Source organism: Narcine bancroftii, chromosome 8 (genome assembly GCF_036971445.1).
Source record: "Narcine bancroftii isolate sNarBan1 chromosome 8, sNarBan1.hap1, whole genome shotgun sequence".
In the NCBI taxonomy this organism is placed as follows: domain Eukaryota; kingdom Metazoa; phylum Chordata; class Chondrichthyes; order Torpediniformes; family Narcinidae; genus Narcine; species Narcine bancroftii.
Window position 1 is genome coordinate 10796886 of NC_091476.1, and position 22661 is coordinate 10819546.

Consider the following 22661-nt stretch of genomic DNA (forward strand, 5'->3'; position numbering starts at 1 on the left):
ATAGCTCAACAACCCCCCCACCAAAACAGATGAAAGGAAATGAATCAAGTACCATGGAGTCAATATTCACTTAAGCTGTCATAACATTACAAAATGCCCAAGTGCAAATCCATAAGAGCGAAAATAAATAGCAGCACCTCTTTAGAAGCGTGTTCACAGGCAATAATTGGAAATGCAATACTCCCTTGTGGGATTTTTTTTTAAAAACTGGCTAGGATGCTTCCCACGGCAGACAAAAAAATTCTCTGGTTTTCCCAGAAGTGAAAACCTTTATAGCATTCATTTTCTCTTATTTCCCCTTCAAAAGATAATTGGTTCGAAAGATCATTGGTTCAGTCCTGGTCTTTTGACAGTGGAAACTGCTAAAAAATGCTTCAATACAATAAAGTGATAGTTGTTTGAGTTTGCTTTAAAAAAAACTTAAACAATCTCAATCAAGCGCCCAAAATTAAGCACAAATTCATAATGTGACTCAAAGAAAACACAATGGCTGCTGTGAGAAAGAAATTAAAAATGGTCATAGGCCAAAGACTAAATTTGGAACCCATATGTGGATTTTCCTTTTCAACCTCAGATTGTTGATAAAGAAATGTTTAATTTCTTTAAAAAAATACTAATAGCTGGAAACATAGGAAAGGTTTGATGTAGTTAGGCCAGGAAACATCTGATAACAGAAGTTAGTCGATTTATTTTTTTGTTAACTATTACAAGAAACCTTTTGTCTTAACACATTTGATTCCATCAAGAACATTTATCTTCAATTATTTAAATAACTTAAATTGGAATTCAATTAATTAAAAATTAATTTAAAAATAAATTAAATTGGCCTGTTGCTATGCTGTCATTGTTATATGGAATTTGATAAATTTCTGAAAATAAATATTAACTGAATCTGCTTCCGCCACTCCTTTCAATGGATGTTGTTTGGTTTGGTTTATTAATTTAACTAACTGCCCAGTCTTACTTGATCTCAACAAGGTTGTCTGTTAACAAGGTACCAAAAGTAGTTATGGAAGGTAAAGAAGTGGAGTCATCTTAAAATATAATCTGTACTGCTTATAGAAATCCTGTTGCATTAGTATGCTAGCTGCCAAGTAATGGTCATTGTTCAAAAAGGCATAATGATAACTGAAGAGTAAATAAGAAAGTTACTGTGAATGCAGAAGAAAAGTGTTCTCAAATATTTAGCATTTACTTTTTTGTTAACACTAGAGTTCGAAACTGATTTTATAACTCATCAGATTAAAGTTTCCTAACTATTTTCCAGTTCAAATGGTTGAGAGCTGCAATGACCAATGTTACATTTGCTAATATTACAGCTTTAATACATTTTACAAAGAGAAGTTGCAGCTTATATTTTTTGGAGCACCTCTAAAGATTAACTATAGGAAACAACTGATCAAGATGAAAAGCAAAAATGCATCCATGCAAAAGTGATTACTCAAAATATTTTAAAGCCATTGTGAACAACAACGTACTCGCATTTGATGAAAAATTAAAGAAAAAATATTTTGAAGGTTATCGCTGTGGAAAAACACATAAACAGGTTGAAATTCTATCCTGCACGCTGTGGTCCAGCACGTTTTGAATCTGCCGCCATTAGTAGAAACTCCTTATAGACAGCGCGGCACTCAAACCCTGGTCCTAATTGCTGGCACTGTAAAGGTTGAATCTGACGCAATTGGGAACCGGGGTTCGAGTCTCGTGCTGACCCGTAAGGAGTTTGTACTAACGGCAGAGGATTCAATCTTTACAGCACTGGCAAACAGGACCAGGTTTCAAGACCTGTAAGGAGTTTGCACTAACATCCTGATTGCTGACTTTATAAAGGCATTGCACTAACCACTAGACTAACGATGCCGCTCCACAATATTATTTTCTGTTTTAACCTTTGTTCTTTCTTTGATACGTTGACAAAGGGAGTTCCTTGAGGGGTCAATTTCTGTTTTCTGGCATTTTCTGTGGTCCGGCAAAGGCCAGGTCTCGACCTGCACTGTTAGAGATAAACTGGAGCACATTTTAGAAATATTATTTATGCACTATTCTTGAATTTATTGATGTAGTCACAAAAGAACAATACAAGAAGAAAGATTTGCAGCCATACAAATAAGGATTCTGAGAACACCCATTTTCTAAGCTGAACCAGAATCTAATGAGGGACCATCACAGGAATATTGCTAAAATTAAAACTGCAATTATTACAGACCTGATATCCACTATCCATTGTTTGCTTAGATTTTTTTTTCATTCATATAATAGTAACTGACGCCATTGTCCTCTGGAAAAAAGCATGATAAATTAAAGGATATTAATTTACTGTACAGCTTTTTAATAGAGTTATGTGTATGTGATTGTTAATTCTCTGAGCTGATTTTTCTCATCAAGTTCAAACACCTGTTCAGAGGAGAAAAATCCCAATGTCTATCCTTGAACATTTCTTTTAAAGTTCTGCAGAACAATCTAGCAGCAAGTTCAAATAAACCTAGTGCTGCAATGTTGCCTTTTTGGTTATTTGCACTATACGATGTGTGGGCTGAGATAAGAACAGTGGATTTTATCCATGCTGCATATAATGAAAAGTAATCTTAGCAATTACCAGTAAATGCTCATTCTACATCAATGTTTTTTCTAGATGCGCCATCATGATATCACAGAGAGAGACATGTTTGGAAACAATTCACACCACAGCTCAACGTGCTGTGCATTTCACAGCTGACACAAGAATTTAATAACAAAATAATTCAAAGCAAAGGATGTGCTGAAGCTTCAACGTTTTGTACCGCATAGTGGCATGAAAGGCCCTTGCACTTCCAATGAACTTCCTCCAAGTTAGTGGCATGGACTTGAGAGTCAATTGGCTCTGTTGATAGGCACAGTACAAGGCATTGAAAGGCTAAAACAAAAACAGGAATATACAACAACTGCTAATTGAAGTCCATTAATCAAACTAGAGCCTTGATTGACCGATTTATGTTGTGCATTACACAGAATCACTTCAGAATTTCTTTTGGACCATGTGTTACCTTTATTCAACACAGGCAATATCCTTGGAATACAGAGTGTGTCGAACAAACCTCATAAATTATGCCTGTTCAGACACTTACAAATCTGTATCAAAAGTGCACTTTGTAACAGGTTTTCAATCTACAGTACATCCTGCAAGTTTTCAAATCACAAGCTTTTCATCTGTAAAAATGTTGAACCCAATATACATGTCTCCAACAACCTGAATAACTTTCCATTACAGAAGTTGGAGCTCGTGCTCACAGTGCCATTAACACTGTACTTGGCCCACTGGTATCTAAGGGAGTGTTAATTTAGTTTGTGGAGAGGGAAAATTTTAGCTAGTTGGAGCTCTGGTGGAGCAAAATAAAAATTGAATTAATCAAGATGCCTCCAAATTAAAATAAATTTTCACGGGTATTAAATTTCATTCATTTCTTACAACTTCATATATGCATTTTTGTCTAGTTTGTTGCAAGAATTAAAGATTTAGCAGCACCTGCTGTCAAATGTAGCCCTGATCCAACTAGTTCTACTGCAAGCCAATATACATCAGTGCTCACACGCGTGAAAATTCAATAGTGATCGTAATTGAACCCCCTCAATTTTAATGGGGGAGGAAATAACAGAATGTATTCTATTAAGAAAAATAAATCTTAAAGAAAACTTTCAGAATTAGAGTTTTAAAAAAATAATGTTCTTGCCATATCAGAATGCTTTCAAATGCTGAAATCAATGGACTTAATACATTAATAACCAAAAAAAAATGTTAGAGAAAAGCAGTTGGACCAACTTGTCTTCCTCGCGCTCCCCCCCCCCCCCCCAAATCTAAATAGTGCACAATGATTTTGGAAGATGATACAGAGCAACGGGAAGAGAGCGGTCAGGAACACAAACGTCTTGTGCTGTCAACATACATTCATACTCTCAGCCTGTATTCCAAAGTATCCTTGCCGTTCATCACTCTCTTTTGGTGGATCCAGTCCCACCACATTTGTGGAGAATGCTCTTGAGTACCAGCTTCCTTCAGGATGATAAGTAATTCCTACTTCAAATGTCTTAGTCCCTTGATTGGTAGAAAAGAATATAACCTGATTCTGAGTTTTTGGAAATGTCTGATGTTAACCCATAGAACTCATCAATTGCTTGAGCATCTATTTTCTGCAATTTGAAAAGATATAATATTTTAATATTAAATATTTAATTACAAAAATTGAAAAAATATCATTTTTTTTATTTGAGAGGATTGAGGAATTATTAAGAAGCGAATGGGAGGCAGGGCAAAAATATTGTATTAACAGCAAGCTACCAATATTATTAATACTAATTTCCAAATAAAAAAAGCAGATGACAAATCAAGTTAAAGCAAGATGCATATAAAAAAGTTCCAATGCACAATTTAATTTCTAGTATAGCAATCCTCTTTGCATCGAGAAAATTGTTTCTCATCATAATTTTCCACCAGTTACCATCAGTAAACATTTTTCATATATAACATCTGCATTGTTGTAAATAGCAATATCAGATATCAAAAAACTGTGGTCACCCGATATTTTCTGTATTTTTCAGATTTTCACATGTGTAAATCAGTGATTATATTTTATAACAACAGCTTGATACTATAATGCATTGTTGAAAAGAAACGGGTAAAATTTCTGGATCTTCCAGTTTGGCTGGTTTAATAATTAAAATTATACATCATTATGACATTATAGCATCAAGCTATTCATTATAGAATAATTTTGTAAAAACCCATTGAAATACAGGATTTGCACATGTGAAAATCTGAAAACCACTGAAAATATTGGATGACCACAGTTTTTCGATATCCGATATTGTTATTTAGAACAATCCAGATGTTACACAAAAAAATGTTTACCCTTGTAAACTTATTTCTCATTATAATTTTCCAACAATCTTCTCGCTGCAAATTGGCTATTAAATGCAATAAAGTTTTATTTATAGAACAATGTGTAATCATAAACAGGCCTATATTTTCTCTTAAACCACGCTCATCTTTCTGGTAATTTTAGTACTAAGAAATTCATCCTTGTATCTGGAGAGTTAAATGCAGATTATAGAGCTATATATTTAGAATTGAGGTCCATTGAAATAAATTTCGGGAGTGAGATACAATATGGAGACACTATACTTTTGTACATTTAGCGCCAGTAATCTAGGATTATCTGAAAATCAATCAACTGAAATTCCAAATATCCAAAAGTATTTTTTTCAGGTGAGACATGACGTCACAATTTGGAGAAAAGTTGAAAAAAGATTTTCCAACCAGGCTCAAATGGGGTTACAGGGAATTAGTTTTACAAAGGAGACATTTGTCCACAGGTTACACATTGAAGGAAAAGAGGGCACTGATTATTTATTTATTTATAAATGGTCCTTTTTTTGGCCAAAAGTTACTGCAACTTAATCGCATTTTTAATTGAATACCACGCTCTCTCCCCGCTCGCCTGCCTGAGCCACACACTCTATCAAATACCCTTTCAGCGGGGTCACTGAAATTCTGCTGGAGGACAATCCCTGTGCAATCTCCTCCCACTTACAGGTGAGGTGAGACCTCGGGCTCCTGGGCAGGATTGGTAATGGCAGCGAGGTGTCAGGGATCAGTGACTGTGTGGGGAGGCTTCGGCAATTGGAGACAGCCAATACAAGTATTCTTCTGATGCTATTGGACTGGTTTAAAGAAAATTTCTGAATATTCGAAATATCTACTTAACTGAGATAGGCCCGGTCCCAAGCATTCCGGAAAATCGGGATAATCATTTTGTTCTAGAATTTTATTGACTCAAAAGTCAGATTTGAATGCTAAGGAATTGGCTATTATAGTAATTAACAATTTAGGAAGCAATTATTTAATGGATTACACCTGGGCTTTTCGTGAATATTTGATCCAATTTACTTCCTTAATGCCTATGATGCTCTAACCTTCATTCTCAGGTTCCAGCCCATCTCCCATTTAAAAATGTTTCTAAGAATTACACTACAGCAATTCTTTAGACAGAACGCATCTTTTCTACTAAAGCTTCTCATCAATTTCATCACCACTTAACATGATGAGAGCAATCCTAATTTTTCTAAACTTTCCTTGTGAAGAAAATACCCCAGTGAAATATTTAGAGTAAAAATATTTATAATATTTGTGAAAGTTCTGTCAAGTAGGCATATACACAATTTCCCGTTTTTCAAACCATAGAACTGAAAGAGGCCACTTAGTGAGAGGACGACATCTGCATCCGAGGAACATCTACTTTCCCCCCCCCCCTCCATTTTTAGACCTACAGCATGGTTGCAGGACCTTGTGGACCATGAGCCTGCCCTGCCCAAATACACCTATGGGATCAATTAACCTACTACCCCTGTATGTCTTTGGAATGTGCGAGGAAACCGGAGTACCCAGAGGAAACCCATGCAGACACACAGAGCTCATGCAAACTCCTTACAGACAGTACCGGATTCGAACCGGAGTCGCTAGCTCCGTAATAGCATTGGGGTTAACCACGACACCCACTGCGCTGCCCCTATTCTTCACTATTTGGGACTTTTTCATAATAAAAGTTACAATGCAAATCATTACAAGGTCATCTCACCAAGAAGCTGAAGACTGTAATGAAAAGAAATTACCTCCACAACATCATCATCAAAGAGCAACCAAAAACCATGACTTTTTACAATGGTGATGTAATGTCCACGATTTGGTCCACTACAGGGAAAAAGATAATATTACACTTTACAAGTTTCTATTTACAATGACAGGATGCATCGTTTTAACTTTCATATGCAACTCAATAATGAGCAGGGTAATTTGCATCGCAAATCACTATAATAATGCTGGTAATAAATCTTGACTTAATGAGTAAATCTGAGCCTTTGACTTTTCAAACTATACAGTTAATCAGCCTACTTTAAAGTATACAATATTGAGACTACTAAGATGCAGGAATGCAGCAGGCAAACGGTGGAATCTTCCTTTATCAAAGTGGGACATGGCCTGGGATATGCAAGGTACTGACATTATCACAGTGGATTCTGCAGTTAATGTGCAACATGGAGGGTGTTGCATGAGAACATCTGTATCAAGGGGATCGGGTGGGTGACACGATTGTGATTAGGGCACAGTAGGTGGTCAATTTATTATGGAGTGAAGTTTATTTTGCATGGGCTCGAGAGATGAACTTCCCTGCAGTTTATCTTTGCTGGCACTGTTGGTTTTTCATTCAAACATTAAAAGAATGTGGTGACTTTTCATATTTGAGAATTCTGGAACATTAACCTGGTTCGTTTAGCAGTGAAATTTCTCATTTTCTTCCTTTCTTAAGCAACAGTATAAATAGTTAACTATCACATATAATATTAAATAGGGTGTATATTTGTATTTTTTTTTAAATCCATGACCTTGGCATTGCTAGCAAGGCCAATATTTATTGCCTTTCCATATTTGCCCTTGAACACACTAGTTTGCTAGTTAATTTGTGAGGGCAGTTCTGGATCTGAAATCGCAGACAGACAAACTTTCCAAGACCAATGGATTGGTCAGCAACAAACAAACTCATTGTACATTTCTGTGCTGCCTGTCTCCAACCAGGCGGCATCAACATTGACCTCTAATTTCCAGTCATTTTTCCCCTGGTTTTCTTAACCTTCTCCCCCCCCCACCCCCCTCCCTTTGCTTTTTCTAATCTCTGTGACCCTATCCCTCCTTCTCTTTACCTGTCTGTCACCCATACCTTCCTTCCTCCAGCTTCCCACCCCCTTCCCCCATCGCAATGCATTTTCCTCACCTCTCTGCCTCTTCCTGCTAGCTTTTTACTTTTTCCCTCCCCCTTATATTTCCTCTCCCTCCCACCTGTATTTGCCCAGCACCTGCCAGGCCAGGGCTCCCCCCACCCACCCTTTGATTCAGGCTTCTATCCTTTTTTTGCTATTCCTGATGAAGGGTTATGACCCAAAACATTGACTTTATTGCCTTTCATGGATGCTGCCTGCCCAGCTGAGTTGCTCCAACATTTTGTATGTACATCATGTACTTCTGATATTGCTACATGGATTCAATATATTAAATACAATATTATAAAAATCAAACACATGAAAGTAATGATTGATTAAATAATACGAAGAGCAAAATTACTCGATTAGGTTACCTACTATAGTAGGCTAATATATTCCATTCTTAAATATGGATTACTTTTCTGCATTATTGATAATATTTAACTTTAAAAAAATAGCATTTGCAAGTATACAGTGTCAGTTAAACAGCAGGCTTTATTTAAGAAAATATTTGGTGGAGTTTAAAGCGTTCAAGTTACCTGCCACAGTGAACAACTACAGCTACAAGATCATACATTCGATCGGGATTGGTGGCATCCCCCGATGTGTTAAAGAGCCTCAACTCCAGGGGAAAAACCACCCTGTAAGAGAGTTTAGTGTATCGATGGAGTTGATCCATGTATTTGAAACGTTTCAAATGCAAAGCAAGTATCATTGGTAATTTCTTCACTCTCATTCTGCAAATGGAAGAGTGGATAATACGACTGTATTTTAATAGATTGCACTCATTTCAACTTGCAGCAAAATAGGAAATACCATTACTTTAGAAATTCTGAATTCATATGTCATAAATCTGTTTGAAAAATAACAAGATTAATTTAAAAATTCTACTACGCAATTAACCAAAAACATTTCATACAGAGTTACAATCAAGATAATAGACAATGACATGAGGAACTATAAATAACTAGAGAAACGGCCCGATATATGCAAAAAAAAGGCATATTACTATACAAAGAAGAGATTTTGCAATCAGTCTTAAATTTGGTAAAACTGAACACATTTTGGTTCTATGAAATAGAAATGCTTACCTCTTTTGCGCTTCTTGCTTGCTACGACATTGCTCACAGTAGTATTTGTATTCACTGCATAATGTCTCAGTGTTACTGAATCCTCTAAAGAACAGGAAAGTGAAATGATTTTAAAAAATTAACATCAGGATCTATCAAAACACGATGAAAATTGTTTAAGCTTTACATAGGGAATTACCATCACTTTGTTATGGAGTTCCTGCAGATAACTAGCTGTCATTATTTCCACAGTCAATCATAGAATTTTGTCAGTTTTTCTTTCTCCAAAATAAATTTGAAGACCATGTATTTCAACTGTAAGAGTTTGGACAGATTACCTGAATAAGGGAAACATTACAGTTCTGTAGCTTGTCTGATGTACACATGTACTTCCAACCTAAACTAGCCTTAATATTTCACCTTTACATTGTTCCATTCATCAAAAAAATTTACAGCTTTTGTTCAAACACCTTCTATCTTGCACTTCAGTCAAAAACAGCAGATAAATTATTGCAGTAAATATAGTATCTAGGTATCAAGATTCAGAAATAAAAGTCCATAATGCTGGATAGAAAAGTCAGAAAGCACATTCCACAGTTCTTAGTTACTGAGAGAGTAGAATTAAGTGCCAAAAAACTTGACTTCAGCGTAAGAGGACGTTGGAGTAGGAAGACCGTGCAAGATAACATTCATTAAGTTGAGTAGAGAGAATAAAGCTGTGATAGTTTTAGAAATGACAAAACAGCAATGACAACATGGATATGAAAAACCAATGAGAGTAAAATTCCCCTTTGGAATCCAAGCATTTCCTGTATATGGTGTCAGCAAATGCTCAAAGAGCCTTTGCCCATTTAGCAGCAGTATTCAAGTTGTGGGTGGATTTTGTCTTTGTAAAAAGTAAGTTGTTGAAAAGAAAACATTGATCTTACAGAAATATTTAGCAATAAATTTGCAAGTTTTCTATAAGCTCAAAAGTGAAAATGAGTCCAAGACAACAAATGAAGGATAAGAATTAACAAATAGTCAAATAGTATTGCAACCTCATACCAAGCTGCTTTCAGAAAATTAGAATGAAGACGTAGCATTCTGTGAGGTTGAGGCTAAACTAATAACCATCTTCAGACAAACCTAACTTGCAAGAGAAATTTTCAAATGGATACGTCCACTCTAGCTTTCTTTCCATGGAACCAAATCTGCTGAGTGTTTCAGCATTTTATATTCTTATTTCAATTTTCTAGCACCTGCAATTTAAAAAAAAAACATTTTTGGGATGTTGGAGGAAACTGGAGTATATTGGGAAAACTTATACAATAGGAGGAGAATGTGCAACTCATTATGAACATGACGAGATACTCAAATCCTGATTGTTGGAACTGTAATGTAGCGCCTCTACAAGCTGCAACTCTATGCTCTCTCTATAATTATAATTGAGCAAAATCAATAGAAATATTCCCCCATACTCAGCTGCTCATTTAATTCAAATGAATGTAAAACATGAATGAAAAGCTGGGTAAAATTATTAATTAAAATGGTGGTACCTATATACAAAGTTCGTTCATCCCATTTCCCACCCCATACAAAAGACCCAATATTAATTTCATTTGCAAATTATTTTCGGGTGACAGAAATGAAGAGAATAAAAGTCTAGAAATAATCCTGCAGACATTCTCGCTCAATTTTCCACAGCTGTGTAACTTAGTTAGCACTGAACGAATGGAAAACCACTGGGGAATTTCAGTTTAACTGAAACTGAATTGCCATCATCTCAGTAATAAAAATCTTACCTGATGTTGCTATCACAAGTATGCACCCAGCAGTGGAAAAACACAGAAAATGTCGTGCTCCCTAAAGTAAAATTAAATAAGGTAGCATTTACTTCGAAAAATTTAAACTTTGGAAATATTTTTGATACAATTACTTTTCTTTAGGTTCACTCCTTATTTAGAAACAAGGTTAATGTTAAGTAGGGATCATTTTTCCACAGATGAGCACATACCAAAAACTGCTTTGGTAGGTAAACCTCCCACAATAAAAATGGCAGTATTCGAGTTTCAGCTGGATCTTCCCATGGTTTGAGTAAATACTGGGTGAGTTTAGCTCCATGATAAAATTAATTATACACTATCTGGAAAAAGCTAGATAAATGGGCCAACAGTTTATTTCCCGTACATTCCATGGTCACTTGACCACAATGTACTTCTAACTTTAGTGAACTGAGTTCAACATGCAATGCTTATCATTTCTTAATTCTACAATTCCTGAATAATCCCCAAGAACTAACTACATACTTTCTGAAAAACACAAGTTGATACAGATAAAAGCCACAAACATTTAAAAATCTTTCTAATCTCTGATGAAGCTAACATAGAGCTATAAACCACAGAAAATCTATAATATAATTAAGTAATGCAGTCTTTAATATGTTTTTGCATTATTTTACCACTACTTAATACATGTTGTAAATTGTAATTTTATTTAGTTTAAGCCCCATCATTTTTAAAAAGTAACTAGTTTAGTTTAGTTTCCAATCCAGCAAAATTTTTTTTTTCTTTCCAGGCTATGGTAGTTTTAATTTTGAACTCAGAATTCATTTACCTACTCTGGCCACAAATGCAAAAGTCAAATCAAACCAGTTTATTACATAGAAGACCATTAAAAAAATTGCACATTTAGGCACATCAGAACACTGCAGATTTTACAACAATTCCATATCATCCACAACACATTCTGAGAAAATGTTCCGTAGTATTAACACTTGATCAGCCAAACAATTAATTCTCACAGATGATCAAGACTTGATATCAAATGGGTCAAGCAGGATTGATTAATCAGCAACTGATAAAGGTTGATGTTTACAAAAACTAATTTGAGATAGACATGCAAGGCCAATTGTAGCACTAAATACTAGCCAATCAGTACACCGGAATCAAATTTGAATCTTCTGTTTTGCACAGGTGTTCTTAAAGAATGTAGATTTCAGACACGTAAGGTCTGCCTGCAGGGAATTAACGAGTGAATCATTAAATGATGGGTTTCCCGTTAAAGCTGCCAGATGGCATCTAAGGTATCAAGCACGCAACAACTCCAAAGGAACATGGAGCAAGTAGTTAGTTATGAGAGAGGAATCTGAAGTGTTCAAAAAAAAAAGTCAAATGGAAGAGGGTGGAAGAAAAGCAGGTTCAACATAAGGATGGCTAATCAGACTGACAGTGAAAACTGTAGCATGGAGTTGATCAGTCTCATGACCCAGGAGTGGTGCCAGAGACCTCTTAGGTAGAACCAAGCTGTTGGCAAGCTATAGCCAGGAAGTTCAGGAAGCATCTCAGACTGCAAGTGGAATTCACAGACTGGAGCTGCAACTGAAAAAGGCCAGTAAAGAGGAATGGCGGTTTTTTTTAAAAAACATATTCATACCATCTATTGAAATTACACTACATCAATTGGCAAATATTACTTGCAGTTTGAACTCAGAATTGCACTCATTCTAATAAACAGTGATCAGTATGGCTAATCATGTCAGCATGAAAAGGATTTTTTTTTAGATCTTCACAAAACATACCAAATAATTAAGGTTTTCCAATTTAAATCTCTGATAATGAAATGCATGAGAAAATTAGTATTAAATTAAGAATACATGATTTTTTTTTCCCATTTAATAATGGGTTTTGTACCTTGTTCATTGTTATTTGATACTTGTACCTTAATATTAACTTACTTTATTATTACCATATGTTCATGTATTTTTCATATGTTAAAACTAATAAAAAGATTGTAAAATAAAAATTAAACTGAGGATAATCTGAACAGTAACTGGCACTTTATATTGGATCAAGGAAGATCTTTATTTAATTAGGTTCTTCTTTATTGAAGTACATCTGATACCCACGTACGCAATTCACATTGTGAGAGGTTTGTTTCATGCAAATTTTTAAAAAAATTAAATTTGATTTAAAGGTGACAATTACCCACAGCTAATCTGCCATCTCATTCCATTTAATCTTCACAGTCAATTCTACAAGCCTCTCAGCACCAACAACCAGATGTCTGCCAAAATTGGGGCTGCTGGTCCAAACATCTAAACAGATGTCTGCCAAAATTGGGACTGCTGGTCTAAACATCTAAACAGATGTCTGCCAAAATTGGGGCTGCTGGTCTAAACATCTAAACAGATGTCTACCAAAATTGGGGCTGCTGGTCTAAACATCTAAACAGATGTCTGCAAAAATTGGGGCTGCTGGTCTAAACAACAGTCACACTCATAATATTGCAACTTTTAGTCCATGTCTCACATTCTTTCACTGCCAGACCTGGGCATATTCGAACTTGTGAGGTAGAGGAAGGGGAAGTGAGGAAGGGAGAAGAACACCAGAGGTTGGGGTATGCAAGGGACTGGACTGGAGAATCTTCAGCATTGATTGCTAAACCCCATTGGGGTTCACGGCAACAGGTCAAACATCGGCTACCAACCAACATCTTCCTTTAGCTAATGAATCAATATTCCTCCATATTGTGTTTTTTTTTAAAAAAGCAAAGTGAATGGCAACAGAATACACTATTGCTAGGGAATTTCAACATTTGTATTGAAGAATGGCATCATTATTGATTAAATGGCCCGAGTTCTGTACCAGAGTGGACTTGTATCTGCTGATGAAGAAACACATGGAAAACATTCATTTCAACAATTTTCCTGGAAAGATGTGAGAGGAGTGAGCATCTCACCAAGAAGATGCCCCTCATCAAGTTGAGTTGCACTACTATTGTTCTAAACAGAATACTTTCAGAAAGGAACTTAGATCTCAAAACTGAGAGACAATGAGGCACCACAGCCTCACCAGCAGTAGTGGCATTATGTTCTGCTGTAATCTTCAACCTCATGGTTCAACATATACCTCACTCTGCCAGACTCGCAAGCCCATGGGTTAAATCTGGTTCAGAGCAGCAGCAAGCCAAATTAAAAATAAGACACCATTCTACTGAAACTACAAAACAAGTCCAAACATGTTAAAGAACAAAAGCAAAAGCTCTGGAAAAAAATAATTTGACAAGCAAAATAATGGTGCCTCTATTATTCAATGGGGGTGGGGAGGGCATTCCAAAAATACCCCATCCATAATGATGGTACAGACCAACAAGCACATACTGAGACAAAATGGAAGTATTTGCAACCTGTTTCAGCCAAAAGGGGCCTGCTCCTTCCTGCCTCTTCCCAACATCATAATGGACACAGACGTTTAATTTTATTCTTGTGGATTGTCAAATAACTCCACATATATAAACAAAAATAGCTAGACATTTTGACATTCCAACAGTACTGAAGAATAGTGCCCCAGAACCAGTCACATTTCTTGCTGAGCTGTGCAGCATTGATTAAAAACACTGGCATTCTACATTAAAGTTAAAAATTATCCACAAAAGGTAGGAGAGATGTAATCTGATCATTTACTTCACTGACAGCTACTCTTAAGCATCAAAGTGAAGGAAAATGTTGAAGGAAACGCTATAAAGCAACAATTACTCACCAACAATCTGAGCACAATGTTCAATACCAGTTCCACCAGGACTATGCAGCTCCAGACAATACAAACTTGGTCCAAACAGCTCCAAGAGAGCTGAATTCCAGAGAAAAGAATGAAAGGAACTAGTCTTGGCCATACACAGCATCAATGAGCCTAGTAAAATTTGACATCAATTAGAATCTGCAGAAAAAAAAACCATAATGGCTGGAATTACACCAAGCAAAAATGATGGCCGAAGTTGTTGGAAGTAATCTTAGGACATCACAGCCCAAGTTATTCAGGACAGTGATCTTGGCCTATCTCCAGCTAGTTCATCAAGGAACCTCCTTCCATCAAAAAGATATTGGCTGACGAATGCAGAGGATTCAGTTCCATTCACAATTTATCAGATAATGAAGTAGAGCCCATCTGAATGTAGCAACATTTAGACTGCATTCAGACTTGAATTGGTAAACAATATTTCCATTACCCGCAACAATCTAACCACTGATCTTTGTTAATCTGTGGCAGTGGCATCTCAGAGCAGAAGAGAAGTGGGTGGTGCTGATGGGCAGCAATTAATAAAAGTGTATTTTATGGCAAACCCCTAATCTCCAGACTCCTCTACACTTCAATACCATCTATATGGCACAACAGAGCTCTCATGATACTCAAGAAACATTTGCTCAAAACAGCTACTTAGTCAACACCCTGTCCATTTTAAACATTTATTTGTTCAACATTGGCACTCAGAAACTGCATTATTCACCAATTACAAGATGTAAAGTACCAATTTATTTATTATGATCTTTTCAGTAATGTTGGGCAAATGTGTGATCACTGTCATTTATAGAGGACAAAGATAACAGGTGCATGGGAGCATCACCAGCTCCAAGTTACTTTCCCAATCCACTTGGATGCAAATAATAGATCCTTCAAGGAAGGGGCTGAACTGAACTATCATTTACTTGGGCCTCACCATATTTTGGCATCCTGTGCCAAACAAAGAAACCCAAGACAAAATAGTAAGCTGTCCACATATCTGACTTCCTTCTCAACTGATATTTAGCCAGTAGAGAGTATCTGCTTAGGTCAAGGCTGGCTGACATACAGGCATGATACCATTTATTTGAATTATGTGGAAAAAGAAAAACACTGGTTATTTTAAGATTTTAAATTACTTATTCTGTATTCTAAGGGGGAGTTAAATTAAATGTAGTTCTTTTAAAAATAATTGTTCTGTTGTAACTATTTCTATTAACATAATAATGGAGCCATTTATAAACAGCCCTAAAGTTTGGGCAGCACTCAATCACTGGAAAATGGAAGTTGATGTAAGCCATTCTGGGATATCACAGCCAGAACCTCTCAGGGTAGTTCGCATTCAGATAAAGAATGACAGTTCCTCTGGCCTTTCTCGTCTGTAAATTCTGGGTAGCAGGTACAGGCTACATTAGAGATGATCGTGCAGAGTAATATCCAGAAATAGCCGACCTAAAATGTCACTGCAAGTATCTTCACATTACCTGCTGCAGTTTAAGGCCACAGTTCATCAGCACCTTCTCAGACATTTAGGAAAAGAGAATAAATGCCATCCTTTCCAGTTATCCTCATTTCTCTTGAATTGATAAAAAGATAATGATCATAAAAGATCCACTTTGTGGGGTTACTAACATGTTACAACAAGGATTAAAAGAATGGTTTTTTTGCACACTCAACTAAAAATCAATCAAAATTTTTAACTAAGGTTTAAACTTCGTTTTTTTTCTTTTCAACAGCATGCAGGGTATATGTGGATTCCACAAAAGACAATGGATTTGAGCTTGAAGAATATTTGTTTAGGAAGAGAGAGGAATCAAGAATTGTTGGTTACGATTTGAGGAACATGAGGTATTAATTAATATCACCATTTTCTTCACAAAGGTCTCATGGAAAGAAATACTGCATTTCTCAGTGTTGGTGAGAAGCAATATGAATAAAGCGTCAAGAATTTGAATGCGAGCTTGATAGACTGGATTACCAAAATGGACGTGTGTTCAATGATCCAATCATTTGCCTCACTGTTCAGATTTAGAATGTTGGTACTTAAAAAGGTTTACAACTTTATCACAGTAATTATCCATCTTAAATAATAGAATATCATAACACAAACTATTATTCCTTTGGTTGTTTGCTTTGTAAGGCCTGAAAGTTATTAAAATGAAGAGAACACAATCACATTAATGACCAGCATCTGTGCATTTAGAAAGGAATATTAAGTTTGCTGCGTCCGAACAGAATTAATGCCCCTAATGGAGTTTGTTAATTTTATATGAAGAGGTACAAGGGAAACCACAGCAAAGGTAACAAAAGTTGACTTTCACATCATTCATGCATGGACTTACATAAACACACAATGCAGACATTTGACAAAACTGGTCTGCGGTAACTTTTATATTCTACATCAGACTTCTTCGATTTCAAATATTTTAACTGCCTTTCTTCAATTTTTCCCCCTTTCCCTTGGCAATATCTTCCTTTTCTTCTTTCCTTTTGAAAGCATCTAAGCTATTACTTTTACCACTTCCTATAATAACCAGACTCTCATTTAAACCAATTTTTGTGAAATGATTATCTCTTGCTTATGGCACCTCATTTTAAAAGTTCCCATAAGTATAAACACCAGCTCCAACTCCATCCTGCACAACTCAAAGAAGTTTGAAGTCCAAAGGGAAGGTCCAAAATAATCAATCATTTTTGATAGCAGCCTGACCAGAATCCTCGACTAGTTTAAAATAAAGTAAATACTTTTGAATAAACAATGAGCAGCTGGGTGAACTCAGTAAGTCAGTTAGTCATCATTTCAGGTTGGCACCTGTTTTAGAGACCAAGGGAAAAAAAATTACATTAAGTGGGAAAGCTAGAGAAGGGACCCAGATATGAAAGGGTATAGGTCAAAAGGTGCGAGAAATGAAAGACAGGTAGAGGGAGAGAGCATTAGGAAGGGAGTGCAGATAAGTTAGAGAGAAAAAAAATGCAGGAGCAGATAAAGAAGAGTTGGAAACAGTGAAATCAGATGGGAGTGGGGTTGCCTGAAAATGGAAACATTCATGTTTATAAGGAATATAATGTTTTATTCCTCAGGTTTACATTGGGTACACCCTGACAATGGATGAGGTAGAGGACAGATACATCTGTGCAAGAATGGGCCAAACATTATGTACAAATTTTTAAATAAATGCTAATTTTCAAATCAAAACAATTAATACATTACAACAGTGGTCTCAGCAAAGGTGCTGGTGGAATAAAATATGAAAACTACCAAGTTTGCATTTTATACTGTATTTGTCAATTTATTATAGACTTCATTTTCATTCCCTGACTGCACATGCTCTAACACTTGTCATGAAATTACCATGTAGTAAGTCAATTAAAGCCTTTTTAAAAGTTTAAGCTTGGGACATCCAACCCATCATCTCTGACTATTTGTCCTTTAACATCTGCAAAATAAATAGATACATAAATGAATGAGCCTGTAATATCTTGGGAATTATGCTGCCTTGAGAAGTTCAACAATTCTTTTCACACTCATTGCAGGATATTTCCCTTCACTGCCATAAAGGGGATTAGTCAAAAGTTCACAGTTTTTCTCTCAACTCTCTTTTGGTGCCTCCATCATCACTTCCTCTTTTACCTTGATCATATATTGTTCCATATTATTCAAAATTGGGGCTTGATCTTTTTTTCATTTTGATAAATATTTTCTCCCTCTACATCCTAATTGTACAAGTAAGATGTTAAGCTCAAGTCATGGTGAAATTTCTGCTTCATTTTTTTGTAAAAACTGAAGACTATGGTCATGCAATACTTTACCCACAATTACAGAAGGTTGGCCTTTCTCAACCTTTAAGTAACTTGATCCTTATTTTAATTTTCCTTTGGAACTTTTATTTATCCATATACTATTATTTAATTTTTCATTTTATGGTTATTTGACTTTGAATTGCTTTTTGCCTGTTGAATTGTTTCATCCTTTATAGCAGGACAAAGTTAAAATGCATCCCAATTTTGATGTAAAATATCAATAGTCATTATCCTGTCTTCCTTTAAATTGTCTGCATTGATCAACTATTCACACTCAGATCATTTGAACTATAAATAGTCGACTCAAAGAGACCATGCAGCAGCTCTGAAAATTCAGTTAGAAAAACTAATGGTCACTTTAGGAACATGATGTGATACCTTCCACAAAATAAAGCAAGACAAAGAACTTCCATAGTTGAACACAAATCAAATCATCTCTAAAAATATTCTTATTTAACTTTGTCATACCAACCTACCTTAGACAGTGAGTTATTGATGTGTTTTGTTCTACGTCAACTGAAAGGTCCAAAAAATCTTCATCTTTGCTACTAACCTATATAAAAAGCAAACAAGATCATTATGAATTCATCAAGTAGAACTTTGTCCTATAATTTGTAGTCTTTAGAGGTAGGAATTGATGAGTCAGGCATTATTATGCACAACAAACTTCCCTAATGACAAAGAGATTAAAAGTATTTCCCAGGTTTAGTACTTTTTGAGACAATGCCCAAACGAGGAAGGAGTGCTTTTAACCTTAGACGGTGAATAAAGGTCAACTGAAACTTACACTTGAATGGGTGGGCTACAAACACTCATGCTATGGGAAAGGAAATTACACAAACCATGATAGAAACACCTGCAAATTTCTTGGTGGGGGCAGGAAGACGATTTTTTTTTTGGGGGGGGGATCCTTACAGGATTAGAAGAGTAACTGAAAATTATTAAGAAACATACATAATAAAGGGGCTTCTGAGAATGAGAAAGAGGTGAGGCCCGTGAACATGAAGTGAGATGAACTTAGTGACAAAGCAGATTTTTTGGCTGAGAAATTAGAAGGTAATTTTGGAAATCCTGGCATTCATCTGCATAGAACTAACAGAAAGAGAAATATTTGAAGGAGGGAATGGAATTTGAAATGAGCTGGAGTGTAAAGTTATTTAAGTCAAATAGTTGTGGAAATTGGTGGGGTTGTCAGAAAGGTCAATGATCAAATTCTTATGAATAAGGGAAAATGGAAATAACATGGAAACATTCAACTATGAAAAAAAAGCATCCAGAGCAGGACATCTTAATAAAAATCTGCAAATCAAGCCGATGGAAATTTCAATCACATGATTGAACTGGAGGAAATGACTGAAGGTGAAGGAAAATTATTCAATTTGAGACCATCAGGCTATGTCAGAAGATGATAGATTAGAGAAAGAATGGGTGATGAGGATTGAAGGAGCTGTACATTCAAAGTGAAAAGTAAACTTATGAGTAGAAAACTGCAATCAGTTAATATGGTCGGTGGCATCAAAAGAATTGCTAATATTGGATAAATTATAGTCAGAGAACCAGAAACATACTAGGATGGTAGGTTAATCAGCCTGTGTGAATGGCATTTGAATGAAAGGTAGAATTTGGACAGAGTTGATGGAATGGGATCAGTGTAATTTGGCATTAAATGCTCAGTGTGAATTTGGCAGTCGAAAGGCCTTGTTCTTGTTGTATAACTCCACAATAGTGCTCTGGATTCTGGTTCTAGCAACAAATGTGTTTATGGCACTGTCTCTTGCTGGTCACTAGGCCTGGGCCCAGACCCCAGTTCCAGCTACACGTCTAACTCACATTTGGGACCAACAAGTGAGCCAGATACCAAACCATCAACTTCCAGTTAGCAGTTTTACTGCACAAAGCACAGTTGAGTTTTGCATTCAGCCTTTGCAGCAACTCTTCCTTCTTTTCATCACTCGTCCCAATCCCTATATCAGTAATTTTAAAAACATGAGGACTGGATCTGAGAGAAAGGTACTTTTGTAGTTCAAGGGAAGATAGATTAGAAGAGTAACTGAAAATTATAAAGAAACATACATAATAAAGTTACAATAGTATTTGGTAATAATAGGATCAATTAAATGGAGTCTAAGGAAGGGGTCAAATAACTTCTATGCCTGAGTGCTTATGAAGTGCTCTGACACAAGAAAAAAAGACAACAGATCAACTAAATGGACTCATGGGACATGGAATCAGCACAGCCAGTTTTCCGGTCTTTTTATTTATCTTTATATCCCCAAAATTCGAATATTCATTATCCATCTTCCAAAAAATGCCTTCTATCATTCTATTCACACTTTCATAGAAACATCCCTTGATCTCAATTAAGCATGTGATGTTATTCCACTTTACATGTGTCTAGTATATTTAAAAGATTATTCAAAATGTACAGGGGGTGTAGGTTAATGGGGTGTAAATTGGATGGCATGGACTCATGGGGTCAATGGCCTGTTACCATGCTGCATGCCCAAATTAAATCTCTTACATCTTCTCGCTCTGAAGAAGCTCAATACCTTTCTCATTCTCTCCAAAATATTTTCTGACTCATTGAATGTCTCCAGATTTTACAAACCAGGCACGCCCTACTCCCGCCCCCGCCCCCCCCCCCCCACACACACACATATATATATATATATAAATATATACAAATTCTATTTATTATAATTTTTTTTTAAAACACACATTGAAAGAATGCACACAATTTATAATGGGTGTGGGAAAGTCACGCTGGCAATTAATAGCGAGTGTGGGAATGTTTGCATCAATCATGAGAATGTAATAGTGGCAGTGAAAGAACGCGCACAATTTGTAGTGGGCCTGGGAAATTTTGATCTTGAGAATATTTCTTTGTACTGAATGCTATGTTATTCCTATAAACAGGACATTCTGGTTAGGACACTGCACCTTATCAATGTTAAATACCCAGACCCGTCCCTGAGGGAGGAGATGAACATATCAAGTACCTCTGATTTGAGACATTAGAATTAAAATCTGCTCAACTCTGAAGTCTGTCTTTGATCTATTTAATTGATTCCTCTCCAAAGCTTCTTAATGTATTGCAGCAGGGATATCATCTATATAATGGGGGGGGAAAAGAGTTGATGGGTGTTAATTGCACAAGATTAACGTGGCAGATGCTGGTACGTGCTTGGTCTCATGTCCCATTTAAACATAAATTGCTTTGGTCAGTCAGAATTTAGAACACTACACCCACGCGATGTGTGTGTGTGTGTGTGTGTGTTTGTGCGCGTTATACAAATTTTTTTTAACAATTTATGATTTTCTGCTCATTATCTGTATTATAGGTGAAAATATGGTACCATTAACATTCATTCTTTGTTTTAGTCATAACAACAAATAAACCAAGCAACTTGTGAGTTGGAACATCTATTTCCTAAATAATTTTTTCAAGTAATCATTTATCAAATTTACACACTGTTTCAAACAAGTTCATTACTAAAAGTTCAAGTTTATTGTCATGTATGAAAAGTGCAGTGATAGATAATGGTTGTTTTGTGGGCATACCAGAAGAATTCTCATACATGGTTCAACTAGTGGAACACAATATAAAAGGGCACAATTATAGAGAAAGATCAGTTGGTACGGTGTAAATGCAGTACTATTTTGCTAATTTGGGGTTAATTTGGGAGTCCTTATGATAGCAAGAAAAAAAATCTGACCTTGAATCCAGCAGTGTTGATCTCACACTGTGAATCTTCTTCCTGACAGGAGGAGGGTGAAGAGCATGTGGCTGAGGTAGGATGAGTATTTCAACATGTCAGCTGCTCTTCCAAGGCATTGGGTGTTATAGGTGGAGTTGATGGAGTGAAAGAGGTATGTGTGATGGACAGCCATGTTCACAACTCTGCAGTGTCTTGGGTGGAGCAGTTCCTGTACCACACAGGGATACACCCTGATAGGTGCACCTTTATAAGTTGTTAATGGACCTGCCAAATTTGCTTAGGTTCAAAATAAATCAAACACTTAGGCTTTCAGTCTCCAAGGCCGGATTTTTACCTTTTGTTATCATCAGATTGTGATACTCCAAATCAGAATCCAATTAGTAAGATCAAACTTTTTATTAGTTCAAACTTTCTAGTGTAAACGTTGGATCATATCCTGTTTTAAAAGGGAGTCTCTGGTGGTTGAAGCGCTGCTAGAGATAACCCTCTAATGTAAATATTACTTTTAAAAATGCCTTTCCAGGATGCCTCTGGCCGCAACTTCCCATTTTGAACACACGATCACTAACTACAGTGTCTGTTGACAGTGTCCAAGTCATTACTGGAAAGCATTAGCTAGAAAGGTACAGATATAAATTCCCAGTTTATCTGACACACATCTTGCAAGAGAGAAGGACACAACTGTGGAGAAATAAAAGCCCCTCCTTAGTATAATTAACAAGTTCAGTTGTCAACTCAAATGTCAACAT

The 22661-nt window shown here is 36.1% G+C and overlaps 1 protein-coding gene and 1 long non-coding RNA gene across 4 annotated transcripts in view; one reads left to right on the forward strand and one right to left on the reverse strand.

Moving 5' to 3' along the window:
• The first annotated feature begins 938 nt into the window (after nt 1-938).
• LOC138740357 (uncharacterized) lies at nt 939-3001 on the forward strand. Its single transcript, XR_011342861.1, has 2 exons — nt 939-1016; nt 2633-3001. It is a non-coding gene; the product is annotated as an uncharacterized lncRNA (long non-coding RNA).
• The window catches only part of LOC138740356 (ubiquitin carboxyl-terminal hydrolase 12-like), a 42318-nt gene continuing 21508 nt past the window's right edge, over nt 1852-22661 (reverse strand). Inside the window, exons 5-11 of one of the 3 annotated variants that reach the window (XR_011342860.1) lie at nt 18670-18746; nt 8877-8960; nt 8325-8522; nt 6643-6721; nt 3921-4164; nt 2207-2278; nt 1852-2007 (exon numbers count right to left, since the gene is read on the reverse strand). Coding sequence is in view for 2 of the 3 variants with exons in the window: in XM_069892887.1 (XP_069748988.1) it covers nt 4063-4164; nt 6643-6721; nt 8325-8522; nt 8877-8960; nt 18670-18746 (540 nt within the window). In the remaining variant the exon portion in view is untranslated. Of the gene's footprint in view, nt 2008-2206; nt 2279-3830; nt 4165-6642; nt 6722-8324; nt 8523-8876; nt 8961-18669; nt 18747-22661 lie in introns of those variants that run through there. The other 2 variants (XM_069892888.1, XM_069892887.1) reach the window with 2 other exon arrangements.